At 32.8% G+C, this 22,252-nt stretch overlaps 1 protein-coding gene across 6 annotated transcripts in view; it reads right to left on the reverse strand.

The window, feature by feature from the left end:
* The window catches only part of RAP1GDS1 (Rap1 GTPase-GDP dissociation stimulator 1), a 173,941-nt gene that overhangs the window by 47,871 nt on the left and 103,818 nt on the right, over nucleotides 1-22,252 (reverse strand). For 4 of the 6 annotated variants that reach the window (XM_045472242.1, XM_045472232.1, XM_045472276.1 and 1 more), the window contains 2 exons: nucleotides 15,372-15,518; nucleotides 1,721-1,849 (listed from right to left, as the gene is read on the reverse strand). In XM_045472242.1, coding sequence (XP_045328198.1) covers nucleotides 1,721-1,849; nucleotides 15,372-15,518 — 276 coding nt within the window. The remainder of the gene's footprint in view (nucleotides 1-1,720; nucleotides 1,850-15,371; nucleotides 15,519-22,252) is intronic. The other 2 variants (XM_045472253.1, XM_045472261.1) reach the window with 1 other exon arrangement.

Genomic DNA, 22,252 nt, shown 5'->3' on the forward strand with positions numbered 1-22,252 from the left:
ATGGGGAATAAAGCACACACTGAAAAGAAGAAAAGTATTCTGGGGCATAAGGTTCTACTTCAGTATTGACATATAACCTAGATAGTACATGAACATAACAGACATGATATAAACTCTAGAAGTCCTAGTATATAAAGGAATATTTCTCTTTTATCCTTTTGTTCTCCAAATGGGGTAAAGGCAGTAACAGCTGGTTATCCTTTTGTCCTCCAAATGGGGTAAAGGCAGTAACAACTGGAAATAGACTGTGAAATCAGACTGAACTAATTAAGTGTATATCCATCTTTTAATAAAGGCCAGGGAGAGGAGGCTGAATTGAGGTGGTCTATGCAATCTCCCAAATAAATCCTGATACCTTAACACAGACAACACACAATAAATGATGCTTATGCTTCTGTTACAAAGATTATGACATTATCAGGGATTATAACATGACTTCTGTTTTATTTCTATACAGTATACCAAACACAAACTGACAACCCATTTTAATATCTTGTAAAACAATGAATAAATGTTCTTTCAGTCTTGGTCTTACGTGAATGATAGAAATAATGAGACAGTATGAAAAAGAAGAAAAGCAGAAGAAAATAGAAGACAAGAACATTCATAAACACCAGGAGATGACCCACTGAATAAGAATGACTTTTAACACTGTGTGTCATCAATGCTAAAAAAAAATCTAGCTGTCTCATGAAAAGAAATTAAATCTAAACATGTTGCTATTTTTAAGAAAAAAAAAAAGACTTTTAAAATTTAGCTCTGATAAATAATCTCTGTTCCTTTAACTTAAAGTCAATGCAAAAGTAAAGTACTGAGATCAAGACTTTAATATGCAGTATGTAAGAACGTGAGCTTTCAGTTAGAAAATCCAAGGTTAGAATCCTGGTGTTTCTGTTTATTTACGTATAAAATGGGTATGATTAATAGAATTTGCTTTAGCTGTTATATTTAGTTATGACAAAACATCATTTGGCTTCATTGTTCCCAGAATATGAAATTTATTATGAATATGGTTGTGGGGGTAGATTCAGACCAGGAATTGTAACTTTATATCAAGAATCATGGGAAGGGAGGCCAGAAAGAAGAGTATCATTAATGATACAGAGAAAAATAAAACAGAGAAAAGAGATAGGGGTGCTGAAGTCATCAGTCCCCTTCTCTGTTATGACTGGGCTGGTCTGCTTCCATCTGCCTTCTGATTTTCAAGGATTTCTCAGAATATTTTCTAACGCTGTTATAAACATATTTTTATGAAAAAGTTCTCTCTCATTTTGAGGGATTTTGTAAAAAGAGGGGGGAAAGCCTTAGTCTGCTAGATTCCTTTTTACCTGATGAGCAAATAGTTTACATAAAATGTAATAAATTATCGACTTTATTTTTGTCCTGGAAATACAATACTTGATTTCAAGACTGTCTCTCATATAAGAATACTAAAGTCAAGTGGAAATCATTTTAAATATTCGACTCTAATGAATAATATACAAGTGTAAATTTTAAATTTTGATAAATAAAACAATGAGGGAAGCAAAGCAGCTCCAATTACAAACAATTCAATCATAAAATATAATTGGATCTACTTTTTTAAACACTGAAGCAAGCCAAATGCTGCCAAAAAATAATACAATCTACGTGGATCTTCAGGTTGTTAACATCTAAAGGAAAATTTATTGTAAGTACACTGATAAGTGAATTACATTTGTGGTTCATGGCTAGGACTTACCAAGTTCTGCTAAGTTGCCAAATGCAACAAGACACATTTCTGTAAGAGCTGCATTTTGGCAATGGATGCCCAGTAATTTCACTAAGGTAGGTATAACACCCATATTGATAAGCTGAGCTTGAAGGGAATCTGTAAGAAACAAACAAACAAACAGAAGTGTTTTTGTAACAAATGGACATTAGTAAGAAGAAAACACCTTATTCTCCCTATTGCAAACTCAATACTATTTCAAGTACAGTAAAACAAGATTAAGTTCATCCATATAATTATCTGAAACATTTTAAAACATTAGTTCACAAGAGTTGAGTTTTGAATCTTTTCAATGATTAAAGGAAATTTAGAAATGAAATAATGTGTCAAATCATTTTTTTTAAAACAGGGTCTTATACTTTTGTAGAGCAGGCTTTAAAAGTGCATAAATAATTAAACATTACCGCTGGTTGTTAAGTGAAAATGTTAGTCAAAGTAATATTTGTATTATAGGAAATCAGACTATATGAAAAGCATAGAGAAACCAATTTAATAAAGACCAAGAGAAGACAGAATCTTAGAATCTTTTAAAAATAGTTGCTTCATAATAATGAAAAGTATATATAATACACAAAAATTATTTTGATCATTTGCACCAGAGCATTCTTCGATGACTGCTAGGAAGGAAAGTAGTTTTAACAAGGAAAAAATGTATTACTTAAAATATTTTTCTTTTCAACATTTTCTTTAATAATAGTGACAAGCATCTTAGTAAAGAAAGGAAAATTTGGCTTGAGAGGTGAAGAGAATGAGATCAATAAGCTTTGTCATCATTGTTTGCCTTCATTTTCTAAGAAACTAATTGGTTTTAAAGTATTTAATATGCCTTGGATTTCCACAATGGTCTTCATGAACAATTATGATAGAATACCTGTACCAAAGCTGAAGGTAAATAAACCAAATGAAAATCAAAAGTACTGCCTCTCAGAATAAGCTAAGAAAAACATCAACACATGCTTATGCAAAACACTTACTATTAATAACTGTTTCACCCAAAGATACAAGAATGCTTTCAAAATTTTTAAAAATTATATGCCATTTTTAAGATAATAATTTTCTCCAAATTCTTTTAAGTTCCCTATTGGGAATCTAAAGATAAAAATCCTGTTTATTACAAACACATTTTCCTTTTAGCATGCATCCCTTGACAGTTTGCCTAATAACCCTTCATCACTCTTTATAGTTCTTAACCAATAGATAAGGAGGCAGTTGGGTGATTGTCAGATAAGAACATGAAGGCCCTTGAGCTGCCTCACATTCCAGTTGATTGTATGCCTGGCAGTCTCGGTGGTTAATTTTTCCTATTTTCAGCGTAAAGTATGAAGAGACAGCCAACAGAGGCTTATCACCCTGAAAACTGATGAGTGTATGCATAGTAGCTGGTTCAATTGTTGGGGACCCATCTATCTTAGAAAGGGGCCTATCACCAAAACAAGAAAACAGCCCTGAGAAAAAGGGAAGTTTACATTTAGAGTTCAAAAAATCTGAAACAATTTCAAATTTTGCAATGGAGTTATGAAATCTGTTATAAAAGGAGACAGAAATAAAAGAATATATTCAACTAAATGATGTTTTTATGCTTTTGATGCTAAATATTTTCTTCTTATACAACTCAGCAACTGATGAATGATTCGCACTATTAAATTATCTTATAAGGTATAAGGTATTATTAAATTACTTATAAGGTATAGTATTAAGTGTTATACTGGCAGAAAACTTGTATTGTGGCCACAGTATTTGTAATGATCATGCACCAATAAGCCTTCCAAGTTAGAAATTATTTTGATTACTTACCAGTAAGTTCCTTATTATTGGATCACCTTTGCAGATCTTTGTTCTTTAGCAGTATTTTTAACTTTATTTATTTACTCATTTTGACTACCTCTTCAAATACTGCAGAGCTGTTGAATCATTAAATTTCAGGTATGTAAGCGTGAGCACTAGCGCATGCATTGAGTGTGAGTCAAACTCCACTGTATGTCTGCATATATGTAAGCATCACACACCCCCTCAGTACTGTTGGTACAAACTATACAAATCCAACAGTCCAGGGACATCAGAGGAATAACAAATGCTATGAAGGAGATAACTCAATAAGGAGAATGCCACTTAGAAGATGATGTTCTTCATATTCTCCTAACTTGGCATCTCTACCACTTTCTTGGACTGCTTTTAAGGTATGAATTTTGGTTCCAGGGAAATGAGGGGCAAAAAGTTAAGAAATGTTGCATAGTTTCATAAAATCTTTGGCATACAAATTGAAGCAATAATATTTGAAATTATAGTAGATCAGGAGAAAAAGTATAGCCCAATGGCATTTGGTGTAAATCGCCACAAATCATGAAAATCACTTTGTTTTGGGAAAATGTGTTTCAAAGCTACCCAGGAGCCAAATTAATTGTATACTCACATACAACACACATACCACACACAAGAGAAAAATTATATAGTCATCCAATGGACATACCCATTTTTGATCACTTGGGTGTTTTCTTTTATATCCACTTCTATGAGGCTAACTAAAACAAAAATTATACTCAAATAACTCTAACGTCTGTTTATACCAACTGCAGGCAAGTCATTCTCCCTGGATAATGAAGGCTCAAATGAGGAAAAAAAAACTTTACTCAAACAGATTGATACAAATTTTCATTTCAAGATAAGCAGGCATCCTAGAACACGGTTCTCAAAATGGAGTCCCTAAAACCCTTTCAGAGGATCACAGAATCAAAACTACTTTCATAAAAAGACCAAGATTTTATGTGCCTTTTTCACTGTATTGATATTTACCCAATGGTACAAAAACAATGGTGGGTAAAACCGCTGGGCTTTATTATGACCCAGTCGGTGGCACCAAATTGTGTTGGTAGTCATCATATTCTTCTGCAGCACACATTCACAGTAAAATAAATGCTATTTTTCTCAGCAATATATTTAATTTTGCATTTAATTTTTAAGTAGGTTGCATGCCCAAGGTGGGGTTTGAACTCATCACCCTCAGATCAAGAGTCATATGCTCTACTGACTGAGCCAGTCAGGTGCCCCAGCAATATTTTTAAAATTGAAGTTATTTTGCATAAAAAGATGCGGTAACATGAGCTATTATTTTAATATGCAATATTAAATAATTTTTAAAATTGTTTCCATTTTAATTTCTAATATGGTAGATATTGATAGATGTAGCTCATTTTTTTAATAGTCCATATTTATAAACAAAAGTTCTATAGGGTCTTCAGTAATTGTTAAGTGTCTAAAAGAGTTCAGAGACCAAAAGTTTAAGAACCACTGCCAAAGGATTACCTACCTTTTAGAGGAGATTGAAAATAAAACAAAACATGGAATAGAGATTCTGAAATTCAATGATGTGCTTGGCAGATGAGATAACAGGAGAAGAAATAAAAATTAAAAGCATGGTAGGAATACTAGATTTTGGTGTTCAGATATTTTAACCAAAATTACATTAAGCACCTGAACATCCTATTTTGCTTATTTGGGTAGAAATTCTACTTAAGCTTAGGGGACTATTCCATGATTGGGTCTATTTGCCTATTTCAGTTACAACTTAGTATGTTAGCTAGCAACAGTTTTTTGGAGGGTGGGGTGGGGGTTAAGTAGAATAAATTGTGTGGAATAAATTGGTATTAATTCTTATTGCTGGAAGCAAATGATGAAGTTTAATCACTTTTTCTTATTGCCCAAAGAAAGCTTATGAATGGTCTTCAAAGGATAGTAGGTGACACGCTCATGTTATTATGAATGGTTATCAGGAGTATGACTTTTAAATCAAAGACTAACTGGAAAAAATTCTTAGAACCAGAAATGGTTCACATTCTCTAGAATTGAAAAAGTGAAACAGTCCAAGACTGAGAAGTTTTGTATCCTTCAATGAATACCAGCAACTCCAGGGGAATGTTTATCAGAGCTCAACAAACACAATTCACAAAATGCAACCCAGCCTCGTACATAGCAAACACTTATGTGTGAAAGACAGTCTTTAGACAGCACGATGTCATAAACGTCTGAAGACTTTTAAAAACTGCTCCTGACACACATCACAGACAAATACTGACCAAAATACAGAATTACAAAATATCAAGATGACACAGGCCCTACATGATCTATGGGGAGGAAGAGGAAGAAAGGCACTGAGGGGGTGCAATACAGATGCATATACAAAGAGATATAAGGCAATCAACGCATGCGCTGGTGTGAACACTTACCTACCTACATTTGAATTTCAATGGTTCCAAGTTCTTCAGGTCACACTCATGGAAACTCCAAAGAATGGAGATCTGGAGAGAAGATCTTAAGTTGAAGAACCTTTTTCCCCCTGAGTTTTAAGTTTAATGTTTAAAACATTGGTATAGATAGATTATAGGTCCAGAAAAGAATCCCAGTAACTCAACTGAAGTTATGTTGATCAATTACTATAAAGAATTAGTTTCTTAAGAAGACTGTAACACATGTTTACCTTATTTACAAGAAAAGGCCCTTATAGACAATGTTACAAGATTAAACTTATTGGTAAACAAGATTTAATGATGAAATTGTGTCAAATAAGATATACACAACTCAAAATACATAGTCTCTACATTAGTATGTATAAATAGTATGTATACTATTCATAGCATAAAGAGTACAATATTCCTATTTACAGGCTTGCATAAAAACCCCATCTACAATCAAGTGAATTATATACAGCTGAAACAAAAACAAGCAAATATAAATCTTGATGAAGAGTTGTAATACAAATTGGATAAAAGCCATTTAAGAATAAAGACTGAAGAAAGTGCACCTAACTATGGGCATATATATACTTCCAAAAAAGGCTACAAAAATTAAAAATGATGTAAAACAGTGAATAGAAATGATAAGTTTAAACAAGTTGTAGTGAATATAATAGTGAAAAGGAAACTGACTTTACAGCTACCAAGAGGATGATTCATGGTTAAAAACTTTACACATACACATGTGCAGGAATAAGTAGACTTCCTTTTCAGTTACTTATTACTTAGTATTTTTTGCTGATTGGTCAGGAAAGTGGAGAACTTTTATTCTAAACCTAGTGTTGAGCATATAAAAAAATAAAAATACATGTGTTTAAAATTAACTTCAATTTTAAAAGCTCTTTTTAAACAAAAACATGCATTATGTGTTCTACACCTGGATTATCCCTATAATTTAAGCCCTAGGTTATGCATTTCAAGGACAAACAGTAATTTCAATGAAAAAAAAAAAAAAAAAAAGAGAATCAAGATTCATTAGTACTGAGAATCATGGAGGTTTAAAGCAATACCTTTACACAATTCTTGCTTTTTAACAGTTAATAAAAACCAGAAAAGAATTCAAAAGTTTTTTCTGGGTTCTGAAAATCAAGAGTCTCTACAAGAGTAAAATTTCCCTTTTTTTTGTAAAAGTTTTAGAGATAATGACAAAATTACGAGTATAATGTAAAACAATAGCAACAGCAAAATCCCCAAAGCAGAATCACAAAAAGGAAAAATGGTTTATTATTCTTAAGACACCTACCCATTTACTCTTCTCAATCCAGTGACATCTAGAATGAACATGTCTCAATCTAGTATAGTAGACTAATTTTTTTCTCCTAGGCTCACTCTTGTTATAATGGATACTGCTAAAAAGGAAATTCTACAAAGTATGTCTACTCTGACTGAAGAAAACTATGTCTTTCAAAGGTTAAAATTTTTTGTTGTTTTGTTTGTTTTGTTTTAAGAGGACTACTACCAGCTGCTGCTTAAGCAGCTCTTAGTGGAAGAAAAATATCCTGTCTCTGTTCTCATTGCTGAGAGAAAGGCCATATCCATAGTAGGTGAAGATTTAAGCCTACATTTTTGTATAGCAAATCAAACTAAATGCCAGGTTAATGTACATCACAACATGTTTATCTTATGAACATGTATCTTTAAAAACAAAAAGTCTTTTGTTTTACAAAAGGATTTACTAGCTTAAAAAAAAACCCAAACAAATATTGCTAGTTACCCTGGAGCATTATACTAAGTTTTCACACTTTAAAATTATACTGAAGTTCACAAACTGTGTTAACAAGACATATCTACATAACAAAAGATTTCTGATTTCTGGCCAATATCCATCTTTCAAACAGTATTTACTTAAAAATGTTTCAGTTAACAAAATATAGGCAGTTTGATGTTGACTGGATTTTACTGGTAGTTAGAAAGCAGGATTACTATTTTTTATACAAAAGAATTTACACATGATACCTCTCTGCCTTGAGTTTCTCTCTAGGCGGACATTGTAAGTAGCCCCACATTAAAGATGGCTATGTGGCCAAATTCCATCATTTATCCCTGGCTTTAGCCTTAGCTCTTAGAAGGCCAAACACCTGGAAACTTACTCCAATGTCACTTCTGGCACCTACAAACCTGTATGTGGCCAATAATCATGTGCTTGACACCATCATATTTCAACTGGTACAGTAACGTCAAGAATAAAAACAAGGCCTGGTCTTTCAGTTTTACTGTTACTCTAAATACCCATTTTTAAATTTGGGAAGCGTTTCACGTGTAGAGAAAATATCCCTCTGTGCTTCATATGCTGAAATTCTGTCAGTCAGCTGAACTGTAAATGTATATTTACATTGCGCTATTTAAAATGTGGCAATAACTAATGATGGTGAGAAATATACAAATATAAAAATTAAATTAAGGCAGAATAATAGAGATTAGAGTATCCTCTTTAGAATTTACAATAATAAATGTTAGGAACTGCTTTTAATTTTTAGTTACTTAATTTCATTCAGGCCATGAATCTTTCAGAAAGCCCAAATTGGAAATTCTTTATATCTTGTGAGGATGAATTAAAATCAGAAAGCCACCTCTGTCACCTCAAACTTTTACTATGTGGAAAATCTTGAAAATGATATTCAATAATATCTACAACTAACCATCTTCAATCCAGATATGAAGCAAATAAAGAAAAACATGCTAGAGAATGAGGAATCACAAACATATTTTGTTACTCTACTGCCCTCAGTTAAAACTGTGTTATCTATTTAGTATCACAATTCTAAATGTACTATTATGATATAGGAAAAATCTAGAAGCTGAAAATACTAAGAAAGTATTATTTTTGTACCATAATGCCAAAATTTAAATCATTAACAAAAAAAGTAAGAATCATTTCATTTTTTTTCTGATAAAATTTCAGATTCTTACATTCAGAAGTTCATTCTATAATGGTCAAAGCTAAATAATGCCACTACTTGACCATGTGGAATTAAACCAAATGTGCATTTGGTACACTTCTACTAAAAACCAAGTTCTTACCCTATCTTAAGTAATAGCATTTTAGTAATTTTTCAGAAGGAGTATGATGAAAAGCTAAGCTAGTGTAATAGGTCCAAGTTAATACACAAATTAACAGGAGGCAAAAGAAAAACTAACTGCTCTGCCCTTCAGTGAAATAATTTGTTTAAAATGACATTTGTAGCAGAACTTCATGAGTGCAAACCGGGTGAGTAAATTTGAATGCTCTGTTGGACAAACAGTGGAAATTCAGAAATCTTCTACAAAAGTTTTTAAAGCCTAAAAACTTTTTAGGTGCATAATAAAAGTCTTTAACACAATTTGTTTAACATTAGTAGAATACTTTAATTTGACAAACAGGACTTTAAAGAATGTGAGCTTAAAAGCACATCTTCCAGGTCTTTATAAACAGAGAAAAAAAAATGAACACAAAATACACTGAAAATGGTATACTGAAAAATCAATATAATTAAGGGAATAAAAGACAATAAATTGCAAAGATAAAATTTTACATTTTGATTTTTTTTTTACCTTAAAGTTAGGGAAAAATTTGTTAGTATTTAGAAAATATATGTAATCATTAATTAGCTTGTACCCATGGTAAATAAATCGCAGAAATAGTTCCTCACTCATGCAAAGCAAATCATTTTCTAAACATCTAACATCTAGGAAGTAGTATTCTTTTTTACCTGTAATGAAGTAATACCAAAATGTAAATATAAATAAGTCGCTCACACCAAAGTGCTTTTTAGTTTTTAATCAGGATTATTCCTTATTAATTTCTTTTCTTCTTATTTTAAATGTGAAGAAAAATCAAGTAAGGCAAGTTACTGGACTGATTTCACTAGGAAAATGATTAAAATTGTGAAATTGTTGCTAATGGTTGAAATGAAGGTAGCAGCTAAAATTAATTATGCATAAAGTAATCTTTACTTAGAGGAGAGAAAATGCTTTACAGGCCTATTTTAAACAACTGAATTTATGCACTAGGCTGAATACTTAAATTCAATTGTTAGCTCCAACAACATACCCTTGCATTTGAGTTGCATTTCCTAAACTGCACAGCCTCCCTTCAATCATTGTTCAGTTATCGTGAGTCTGTGCTGTAAATCAATGTGAGAATTATCTTAAGAGTATCCCAGAGAGATTTTAGAAACCACAAAAAAGAGAAATTACTCTTTCGGTAACAGGGAGTTATTAAGATTTTAGAGAAAAATCAACTCTATTTGTAAAAATCATATATATATTCACATATATGTCACATATATACGATATATATGCATACATATCATATCCTCAAACTGATATCCTATATATCCAATATACATCATATTCCTTAATTGATTATATATGTGTGTGTGTGTGTGTGTATATACACACACACACACACATATATAATATAGGTCACATGAAGAAGCCAGTCATAAATTGTGTATATTATGTTAATCATTTTAGAAAGAAACTAATTTTTCCTTTCTTGCTGGCAAGTTTATTTCCTTTACTCTTCTCTCTTATGGCACAGATTATGTGAAACAAGTCACTTCAGTCCTTGTTTTATTGCTTACCACCAATAATTTTCCTAAGAATTATAACAGAGTTTTCACTGTATTTTATGTCTCTAGCATAGGTATATTAAGAAAAAAAATTACTTTCTCAATTACAGAGTTTTCTAAGAGATATTTACTGATTAATCATGGTTATTACATAGTACATGTAAGATAATAAAAATGGTAACCACGAAAAGATTCGTCAACAAAGTATTAAATTATACCGGTGCTTTGCTTTAGATTACTGGTTTGTTTGTATTCAAATTGCAATCAACTTTCAGATTTATTAAATTTGTGGATCACCCAGAGTAAATTTTTGATGACAGATTTGGCATTATTATCAGGATGTTTTCAATGCCACTTTCTGCTGCTGCCATGTATGTGAACAGAGAATATCAACTAATACAGTAGACAAGAGCTTATCATCTTCTGATAGAATAAAGAAAATACATTCCAAAAACCCATTTTTCTTCCAAGTATTGATTTTGCTAATAAAAAATTTTTAGACAATACTAAATTTCCAGAAAAGTCAATAAATATTTTCCAACTGTATACTATATGCTAAAATGGTGTCATATTTGAAAATAGATCTGAACAAAATTTTTAGTCTTCACTGCAATGTTTTGGTATTGGGTAAACAATGCTAGAAAAAAAAAGATATCCAAGAAACTAATGAGATACAAAAATATCTATAATAATAGGCTTAGGTTTCTTATTTATAGAATAATAACTAGATGAAGAAAATATAGGAAGCTCAGCACATTTCCTCAAATTGATTATCAAATTGTCAACATGCTTTACTATAACCACAACTGTCGAACACTCAGACTATTTTGGAGGGCAACAGAATTGAAGAGTGCTTTTCTGCCATGTGAAAAACAGGTATGATTTTTCCCAAAAGGATAAATTGTAAATGATTTTTCCTAAACAAAAATTTTGTCTTATTTTATGTAAACATGATTTGATTTATATAATATTATGGACACAACTTTTCTGGCTAAGCAATTATAACTTTTTCTATTCAGATACTCCACACTTACCAGTCTGGGTATAAAAATTTTAATTGCTTCACCAATGGGGAAACAAAAGAATATATCCAGCTCATAGTTTAAAAGTGTATATAGTCTTGAGCTGGTTCAAAAAGTTTAAAATTTCATGAACCTTGAATTTTATACAGCTTTATCAAAGGGTACCAGAATGCCTTTTCCACATAGGTATTTTCACACTATATCTGTCTGGCATGTGGTTAGGAAATTTTTTTTATTCCCTATTTAATGTATTTAAAAATTGGATGTGCTCACAGTTGTCCACCAGATGGACAGGAATCAAGATTATCTTAGGTATGGTCTTGTGTCAATTCACTTTTAGGCCTAATAAACAAATTGAAAATATTCTCATCAAAGAAACTATATTGGTAGGTCTTTGTGACCATTTTCAGTACTTTCTTATCTTTGTATTTAAAATTTTTTATCTGTGAAGCTAAAGTAACAACTCCCTAACTATGAATAAGGCTTAAGTTACTGGGTCTAAAGACACAGTTAATTTTTCTGGTAGAGTAACAAGGGGGTATTATCAGTCAACTATTCTACTCAAAAACTAGAAGAGGCTTATGTACTGAAATTCAATAGTAAATACTCATAAAAAGAACTCATTTTCGAGGGCTAATAAAAACTGTCTCCTGAATTTCAAAAAGCTCTATTTTTTTCTCAGTGACTCATCTAGGGGTACACAATATCAAAAGACCTGAAGTTAGCCAAAAAGACCTAATATTTAAGTAGGAAAGTTTTTAAACAGGCATTTTGAAGAAAAAGTAATCAACAGAACAAAGACGCAATAATTACGCAAAATGAAAAGGAATATAAATTAAAGAGTATTATGGAGAAAAAGAATCACTTCACAAACTATGATCCCATGAGAGACAAATGTAAATACAAGCAAAGGAAAGAAGATAGTTCTACATTTGGCATCTGTTTGTTTAAAATACTAAAGATAACTGTACTTCTATTTTATCTAGTAAGTTTTGAGGCTGCATTCAAGTTGCAGCTTTTAGAACAATGGAACAAAAACACTTCTGCTTCAATAATTTTCTGAGAAAAGTTAATCAAGTTTTCCAAAGTATCTACTTTTGGGGAATACTTGCACACCAGAAAAAAAGCCTATCCTTACAAAACAAATATATTATGCATTTCATCTGTGGACTCTGCATGTTGTTAATCATTTCCTTCTCAGTACATATGTCCACATGCTGTAATATCCTACTGTAGAGACTCAAAGGAAATTGCAGTCTCCTTTGGATTAGAATTAGTGATATTTTTAAAGACCATTTAGTCATTTGATATGTTTCTGTATAGATTTTGAACAACAGCTTCCTCAAAGGACAAACAATGAGTTCAAATTCATAACAAGACTAATTCCTTTATATCCAAAGCAGCTATAATAGCTTCATGACTAGTTTCTTTCATTTACCTTTCTAAACAATTCTCCTATTTAGCACTTGTCCCACTTTCTCAAGGTGGGACCTTCACCCAGTGAAGATGGGTGTCCAAGATGTCCCAAATGAAGTTGAAGAGAAAGGAACATGAACAACTGGCCAATGAGTTCTTAATGCAATTCAGATACATATCTATTATGGTCAAATTTCAATTATTTAGGAACCAGCTCCTCAATTTGTAGATTACCTAGACTCTATCATTTCTGTTTCCCCTGTTCATTTTCTTTTCAAAAATGATTCCACCACAGGAATTTTTTTTTAAAAATTAAAAAAAAAAAAAAAAAGTGGTAGTTGACCCTATAAACACTACCATTTGTTACTAGCTTGAGTTTAATAGGCCAGCCATTTGACAAACAAAAACTATTTTATTATTGTTGTTGTTGGAAAATTTAATTCAAAGGTTTAAAACCGGTATCCCCTGCTTAGGATGTGACCTGAGGACACATTCTAAGTTTAGTTTGTACAGTGCTAAAAAAGCATATATAGGGGCGCCTGGGTGGCTCAGTCGGTTAAGCGGCCGACTTCGGCTCAGGTCATGATCTTGTGGTCCATCAGTTCGAGCCCCGCGTCGGGCTCTGTGCTGACAGCTCAGAGCCTGGAGCCTGTTTCAGATTCTGTGTCTCCCTCTCTCTCTGACCCTCCCCCGTTAATGCTCTGTCTCTCTCTCTCTCAAAAATAAATAAATATTAAAAAAAAAAAAAAAGCATATGTAACCCAACATTTAAAACTCAGATATCACATGAAAAGACAGATTTTCAGTCCACCCCATCTCCAAATGAAAAGATTTGGCAGTATTTGGCCAAACTGCTATACAGAAACCACCAGCAAGAGGAGAGTAGTGACTCTCTCCACACAATGGGACAAGGGTTACAGTCTCCACCATTTGTGGTTGTCACCAACACCAAGGCCAAATGTCAGAAGCCATTTGTCATCAATGTTTATCTTTTTTTTTTTTTTTTAATTATTAAGAATATTTCTTTTGGACTTGTAACTAATAAAACTGAAAACTGAAAAATATGCCTGAAGGTCCACATGTTTCTAGAACACATGAAAGTAAAGAATAATGTGTTCAATATGCAAATAAAATCTGTCTCTGCCAAAGACTACAGCTTAAGATGCCATTATAAAACAAACCATAAAAAGACCTTATGTATATATTACAGTCTAGAAAATGATCAGAATTTGAGTGTTTGATCCATGCTGTAACTCATAGAAGATGAATCATTTTTTGTGACATTCAAAAGTATAGTGAAGCTTTCATATCACTGATTTTATGTTCATTTAATTAGTAACTATATAGATTATCTGAAAATTTTGACATGTCACTTGTTGCTAGGTTCTAAGAATGTTTTTACAGAGAAAAGAAACTTCTATAGACAAATATTTATTAAATTTCTAAAATCAGATACTGCAATCGCCCTGAATTTTATTTTTCTAAGTCCAGATTTTTTTCATTTTTCTAAGTCTAGTCAGTTGGTTAAGCATCTGATTTTGGCACACATCACGATCTCACACTTCATGAGTTCAAGCCCCATGTTGGGCCCTGTGCTAATGGCACAGAGCCTGCCTAGGATTCTGTCTCCCTCTCTCTCTGTCCCTCCCCACTCGCGTGCTCTCTCTCTCAAAAATAAATAAACATAAAAAAACAATTAAAAAATTTTTTTCTATTCTTACAAGTAAATCTAGTATCTAGATAAAGTAATTTTACTTATATAGACAGTATTTGTGTTTTAAAGCTACTCCTGGCATTAATATAAAGTAATAAATGTGAAGCTATTTTAATTTTTTTTTTTTTTCAACGTTTATTTATTTTTGGGACAGAGAGAGACAGAGCATGAACGGGGGAGGGGCAGAGAGAGAGGGAGACACAGAATCGGAAACAGGCTCCAGGCTCTGAGCCATCAGCCCAGAGCCTGACGCGGGGCTCGAACTCACGGACCGCGAGATCGTGACCTGGCTGAAGTCGGACGCTTAACCGACTGCGCCACCCAGGCGCCCCATGTGAAGCTATTTTAATAGTTATTTTTAAAATGTGCACAGTGAGAAATCTTAAACCATTTATGTTGTTTTGCTTTTGGTATTAATGAACATGGGTAACTCTTCAAAAACTCATCCCATTTAATAAATTAGACCATTCTGTATTTTTGAAACACTGTGATCTAATGTTGGCTAGTTATTAATTTTATATGCCACTTATGAATTCTTTGTTCATCATTTTTCTAAATATTTTTGGTTTGTACTGTAGTTTGATTTTTAATTTTCCCCCAGAGATAAAGCAAGTTTTCAATTTTGTTTACCATTCTCATTGCTATAGTTCATCAGCATGCCACAAAAGACAGTCAAGAGCTTCTCATTGGCGGGATCTGTTATACTGCACAGTGACCTTAAATGGTCAATTACAATCTGTGCACCACCTGCTTGGTCAACTGCACTTCTGCCCTCATCTGTAAAACAAAGAGTTAAATTAAAAATAAAAGAAAAAAGAAACGTACCTTACAATTTCAAATATAAAACATAACAGTGTTGTTAATCCTTATTTAGTGAGTAAGTAGAAAATAAACTAAGCAGGGCATTAAGTATGTCTTTTTGGAAAAACAAAACAAAATAAAACAAGTAAACATGGAAATGGGGGTGGGATGGGGAAAAGAGACAATCACTTTTTCAGAGAAAAAAGATTATTCTCACTGGCATCATATAGGAGCTTAAAGAACTTCTCTGTGTCCTAGGAATGTATGACTATCACATGTGAAAATTTTCACCTCCTCTTTCACAACTGATAATTCTGAATTAGAGGAAAAAACAGGAACTAATATTTTGTAGACATTTTTTTTTCTCAGCTTGGAAACTACTAAATATATCTTCCTATCAGTGTGTTTCAAAGTTAGTTATTATCAAAGAAAACCTTCTGACCTACAGAATAATTCGAGATCACAAAATATAATTCTTAAATATTAGTACTGGGGTCTCTGTAATGGCATTTCTATAGTCTATAAGTATGTTCCCATTCTCACTTCTTGCTACTTTGTGTTTCATCTTATTCCCTCATTCTAGAACACACCAATACACTTCATCATTACAACCAGTGGTCAAAATGATGGTTAAACATACCTTCTCTTATGTATACACATATATCACATAGAATAGATGTCATTTAACTGTTGGAACATATAAAGAGCTTTCGAATACTTTCTGACCCCTGAACGCAGGAATGGAAAGTGATGAAAGAAAGAGTATCTGCATTTCTAAATCTGACTTCCACATATAAATGATGAGAGACTCTGGAATAGTGCTGTCCAATAGAAATATGAGAGCCTAAGTATGATCCACATTAATATATATTTAAATTTAGCAGGAGCCACATTAAAAATGTGAAAAGAAATACGTAAAAAATCAATTGGAATAATCTATTTCAATAGAATCCAATAAAACAGCATCTCAACATGCTATCAATATACAAATTATTAGTGAAATGTTTTACATTTTTATGCAACAAATCTCTGAAATCTGAGTACACTTTACACTTACAGTTACATGTTAATTTAGACAAGCCACATTTCACAATTGTTTAATAGCCAAATCTGGCTGGTGGCCACCGTACGGGAGAGTGCAGCTACAGAAGCCTAATATAAAGGATCAGTAAAAGAAATGGCTCACAAAGGAGTTACAGTTATGAAGTTAGTAAGTGAAAGATTTTTTTTTTCTAATAAGAGAACTGAAACTAAGGTCATATCTTTATAATCGCTGCTGAATCATATTAGACAATGAAACAATATATATCATTTTTTATGATAAACACACACACACACACACACACACACACACACCTTACAAAGCAGGGCTTCATAAATTCTAGTTTCATAATTTTGAAAAATTTTCAGGAAATCCATAACTCAAATGAAAAAAAAATTTTGTTCGCTTAGTTTTGTGCCATGTCCACTTAGCTTTACTATATTGTTATATACGTGCAGAACAGGAAACTATGCTAATCAGCTAATAAGACCACAGCAAATTCTTAGTTATCAGGGTAACTAGTCATAAACCAGCCGAGAACAATGGTAATATCTCATTTAGAAATCTAATATCCAAGGTTTTACTATCCAATAACATAAATGTAAATTATCTCAATTGCTGGGCAATTTGTATGGGGATGATGTCCGAGAAAACTGAACAGTAGGATTACAAATCTAAATGGTTAGACCTTCAATATTATGAATATACAGTATAGCCCATGCCTAAAATGCAAAGCTTTAATAGTTTTTGATTCAAACTGCTGAGTGAGTACGTGCTTTCAAAATATAAATCACATATGCTTAGGACTTAGAAATCTTAGAGAATTGCTAAAGTAAGCCTTAATTTCATGTTCTAGGAAACTAAGAATCTTTGTAGAGCCTATTTGCTGTGAATTTTAAAAGCTAAGCTGGCTTTCAAAAGTTAGCTATTCAATATTCAAAATATTCAATAATGTAACAAACTTTAATGCAAATTTATTCAACAAATTTGTTCATCAAATTTAATAATGCAGTAAATAAGAACGTAACTACAATTAGAAAGCAAACTACCTATTTGTGTTTCAGAGACACAGTGTTTTTCCTCCTGTCCTTTGCTTCCTTCTTCAGTTTCCTTCCTCCCTTCCTGCCCGGTTTGGATTATTTACAACAAAGATCTTCAGTCATGTATTATCAGGAGTTGGTTACAGAATGTAAACTCAATCTCTAGAGTAGAAATTACATTATACTAAATTTGAGAAAAAAAAAAAAGCAAAGCAGATATACTAATAGAAATCTAAGCTAAAAAAAATATTAACTATCACTACAGCAACATTTATACAGTTCCTTCCTTCTTTCTTTCCTTCCTTCATTCCTCCCTCTCTCCCTCCCTCCCCCTCACCACCCCCTATTTTGGTAAGTTAGCCAGGGATGAATCTGAGGAATGTAAAATGCTGAATTCTATTACTTCACCAAAACCAGTGAAAGAGTATGTCTTTAAAGATATCTTACAAATCATTTAAATACATAATTAGATCATCTCTCATTGTACAAATCCATATAAATTATTCACCTACAATAAAGGTAGCTCTATAGCTTTATGTTACAGTATTAAAATGAGTTATTATTGTTCATTTAAAAATAATTTACAAAGGTACCTTATCCTAAACTTTCATATCACCAGAATGTAGGCTGACTTTTAACTCTTTTCATAGTAAGTATCTTCTAACTTGTGACGCATCCTGCAATGTTACTTCTAGAAATAGAATTTATCTTAATTTTCGATAGTTATAAGGTATCCAACCACTGATGAAAGTGCAGCCCACCAACTCTTTAGGGGCCCTGCTACATTCTTCAATTATGACTTGTCACAGGAAGTAGTTTCCAGCACAAGTATGATCTTTCTTCACACTAGGTAGAAGGAGAGCTATGAATCTAAAGAGATACTGCACTTCCATTACTTTTCAATAGCCAAAAGCAGGAAACAATAAAACTTATATGTCATGGTTATTATGTTTCACAAATGAGAGAAAAAAAAAATGTTACCAAAAAAAGTTACCAAGTTGGTATTCCATCATCAGGTACAAGTTATACCCTAAGGCTGAGGAAAGAACCTAAACACAACCACTGAATACAATCATTGTGATGTGCTAGAGTGTATTCTAATTTCAGATTGACTTGTATATTTCTCTCCCTGTGGACAATACTCAGTACATAGTAGATACTCGGTATTCACTGAATAAGTGGGGCCTTTGCCTACGTTTTGGTAATTATCATTCACCTTGAGGATGAACGTGAATGAGTGAATGTGTGTATGTGTGGTGTATGGGTACATGTGTCAGAAAGAAAGAGAATGAAAATGAAAATAATATAATTGCTTTTGTTTTAAGCAGCACAATATGGTTATAGAATAGTTTAGCTCTGGTTGTTTTTTGAACTTTATTTGAATGGAATCATGTTGTATTTTTTTTTTTAATGTTTATTTATTTTTGAGAGAGAGAGAGAGAGACAGAGCGTGAATGGGGAAGGGATAGAGAGAGAGGGAGACAGAATCCGAAGCAAGCTGCAGGCCCGAGCTATCAGCACGGAGCCTGATGCAGGGCTGGAACTCATGAACCGTGAGATCATGACCTGAGACGAAGTCAGATGCTTAACAGACTGAGCCACCTCAGGCGCCCCTCATTTATCCTTTTGTGCCTGTCTTCTTACACTCAACATTAGGTTTGTGAAACTCATGTTTTGTTATTTGCAATTATTTGCCTCTTCTTTTGATGACTGTTACTTGGGTTGTTCCTAGGTTTGGGTTATCATTAATAATTCACAGATGGTACTGTTGGTTCACACAATTTGCACATCTTCCAGGTTCTCCATAATGACAACATAATGGAAACATAATTTCCAAGGCCAGTGTTCACTCCTCCCAGCAGGGTGTGAGTTCCTATGGCTTCATCACTCTACTACTACTTGGGTATTGTTTGATTTGGGGTTGTGGGGTTGCTTGACTTTTAAAGATTAGGCAATCTGATAGGTAAGGCTGAACCTATTCCAGAATATACAAAAGCAGGTCTTTGTTGACAGTCCACTTTTCTGTACATTCAATAAGACAATTTAGTATGAAGTGTATACAGCATGTACATGAAAAAATAAAACCCCACAACAGTTCAAGTTAGGGAGGAAACGAGGGAAACAGATAAATGCAGAGATACATAGATGTTACAACTTGAAAGAAAAAATGGAAAGGCAGCCAAGTAGCTAGTAGAAAGTGCCTTTCATGTAAAATATGATGAGATAGGCATAATTCTGGAACTTTTTTATATTCATGCTTTATAGAAAAGCCTTATAATAACATCAGCAAATACATAGTTATCATTTCTATCATCACCAGATTTCCAAAAGAAAAGACTCAACTCTCTGAAAAGACTAAAGAGAAAAAAATTGGGGAGGTGGCATGTTGCTGGATATAAAAAAAACAAAAAACAAAAAACTAGACTCTGCAATAGCAAATATTACCTGAAATAAATTTTTTACAGTATTAATTTATTTTTACAATTTAAAAGTCTATGATTTCCATGCTCCTTCCACTTTTGTGATTTAAACATCACCTTTTTCATATTTCTTCTCAGAAATTCTCAGTATGAAATACAAATTTAAAATCTATTTTAAAAATTACGCTTACATACATAATTAAAATTAGTTTCCTCCCACCCTCTAATTATTTGTATAACAATAGGATCTTGCTTCCTTATGCATTTCATCTGCTCAAACTTACTTCCTACAGAAGTCATAATTCTTTGTGACATCAGGAATGGTTATTGTGGTGACAACTATCATGTACAGCTCAGAAGATGACACGAGAGAAACAAACAGTGGCTGGTCATACTAATAAGGTTTCATCTAAATTTTGTTAGAAATTCATACTGAGGAACATGAGAAAGTATATGTGTATAGAGATACTGTTAAATAAATTATCTCTTATCCTTTCAAAGAACTCTTAGCAAATAAAAAGTTTACCTTTAACATTCTAAAGTGCCATGGATTTGGGCACTGTCTCCCTTTTTCTGTTTTCTATAAAAGCATCCTGCACATAATACTCTGCAAGTGTTAATTAATGATGCTGGCTGTTCACAGGCTGCACACGCACTGCTGTAAGTGCTAGAGTGTTTGGTGTAGCTTAAAATGGCATAAAGCATAAAGCTATAAAGGCTTTTTAAGGTTACTGATGGCAAAAACAGAAGCTAAGGCACTGAGCTGATAAATACAAATGACTTATATTGTAAATGTACTTCGGAGATAATACTCTGATAAGTGAATTAAAAAGATAAATTACAAACCGTTTTTCTTTTTCCCTTTTTTCTACTTGGACTTTGCTTAAAGAGATTATGATTAAACATCAGTATTCTGAACTACAACTTGGGAAATCTGAATTCTAATTCAATGTTTCCTCATTTAACACACAAAAAAGGCACACTGAAATACTTCTGCCATTCATTTCATTAAGACAATAGCACTGTCTACTATCAATTGAGAATCTATGTTTGGAGATACACTTTTGAAAAGTTCTTGGTATCTTTCCTGCCAAAAATCTTTTTAGACTATCCATGAACTTAACAAATATTAAGACTAATTTATACACTACAACAGCCATCCAAAATGCACACTAAACAGAGAGCAGCTGGTAGACAAACTCTATTTCACATATAATTGGTTAAAGATTAAAGAGGCAAAGTACAATAACACAATTTTCACAGCCATGTCAAAACTCATAGCCACTAATCCATTCAATGAGATCCATTTTGAGAGTGAAATATTTCTAACACTCCTAGAGAATGTGCTTTTAATAACAATATTTAGAAACATTGCAAAGAATGGACAAGTTATATAATCTTTTCTTAAACTTCAAAAATTGTAAGCCTCATAAGCATGGACAAGATCTCAAACTGTGCTGCAATATTTCCTCACATGTCCCTGTCACATCACCCACGATGACCCACCCAGTCACAACTTTCTAAAGCCCCTCCCTTTCTCAACGCCTGCATTCTTAACAGAAACCACACCTGCTGCTCCACAACAGGAGCAGCACAACAGATGTTAGAAAACATCTAACACCCTCTTTCCTCACTTTTTCACCCTCTCCACTATTAGCTGTAGGAGTATGTGCATCCTTTCCCCAACACTTTTAGACTCTCCTATTGTAATTTAAGAAAGTAAATTATAATAGGAGGTAAAACTTTTACTCTTCAAGTAAACAAAGTCGTACGCGTGTCATAAACTAGGGTCTCTGAGGAGCTGAATGCAAAGAACATTTCATAATGAAAACTTAGGACTAGTCCTGATTGTTGGGAGAGGGAGTCAGAATTTCTTTGTTACCTAAAAGCTGAAATGTTAACTTAAGAAGTTCAATTCGGCAAGATATCAGTTTTTAATATTAGAAAAACTGTATTATCACTGACGTAATAATGACTTATAAAGTAGCCATAATGAGGTTTCCAGATTATAAGCTTTGTTAAATTTGACCATAAGAAAGCCTCTTAACCTCTGTTGATGTGTTTCCTGCTCTGGAAGAGGGGATGAAGGAACAGAAGACTGTGAGCTTCTATTTAGCTCTGACACTCTTACTCATTTCTATTTCAACCTCTATTTCTACTCTGCCTGTGTCATGCACACAGGAAGTACTTAGTATATGCTGTGTTTAG

The sequence above is a fragment of the Leopardus geoffroyi genome, chromosome B1 (genome assembly GCF_018350155.1).
Source record: "Leopardus geoffroyi isolate Oge1 chromosome B1, O.geoffroyi_Oge1_pat1.0, whole genome shotgun sequence".
Taxonomy (NCBI): Eukaryota; Metazoa; Chordata; class Mammalia; order Carnivora; family Felidae; genus Leopardus; species Leopardus geoffroyi.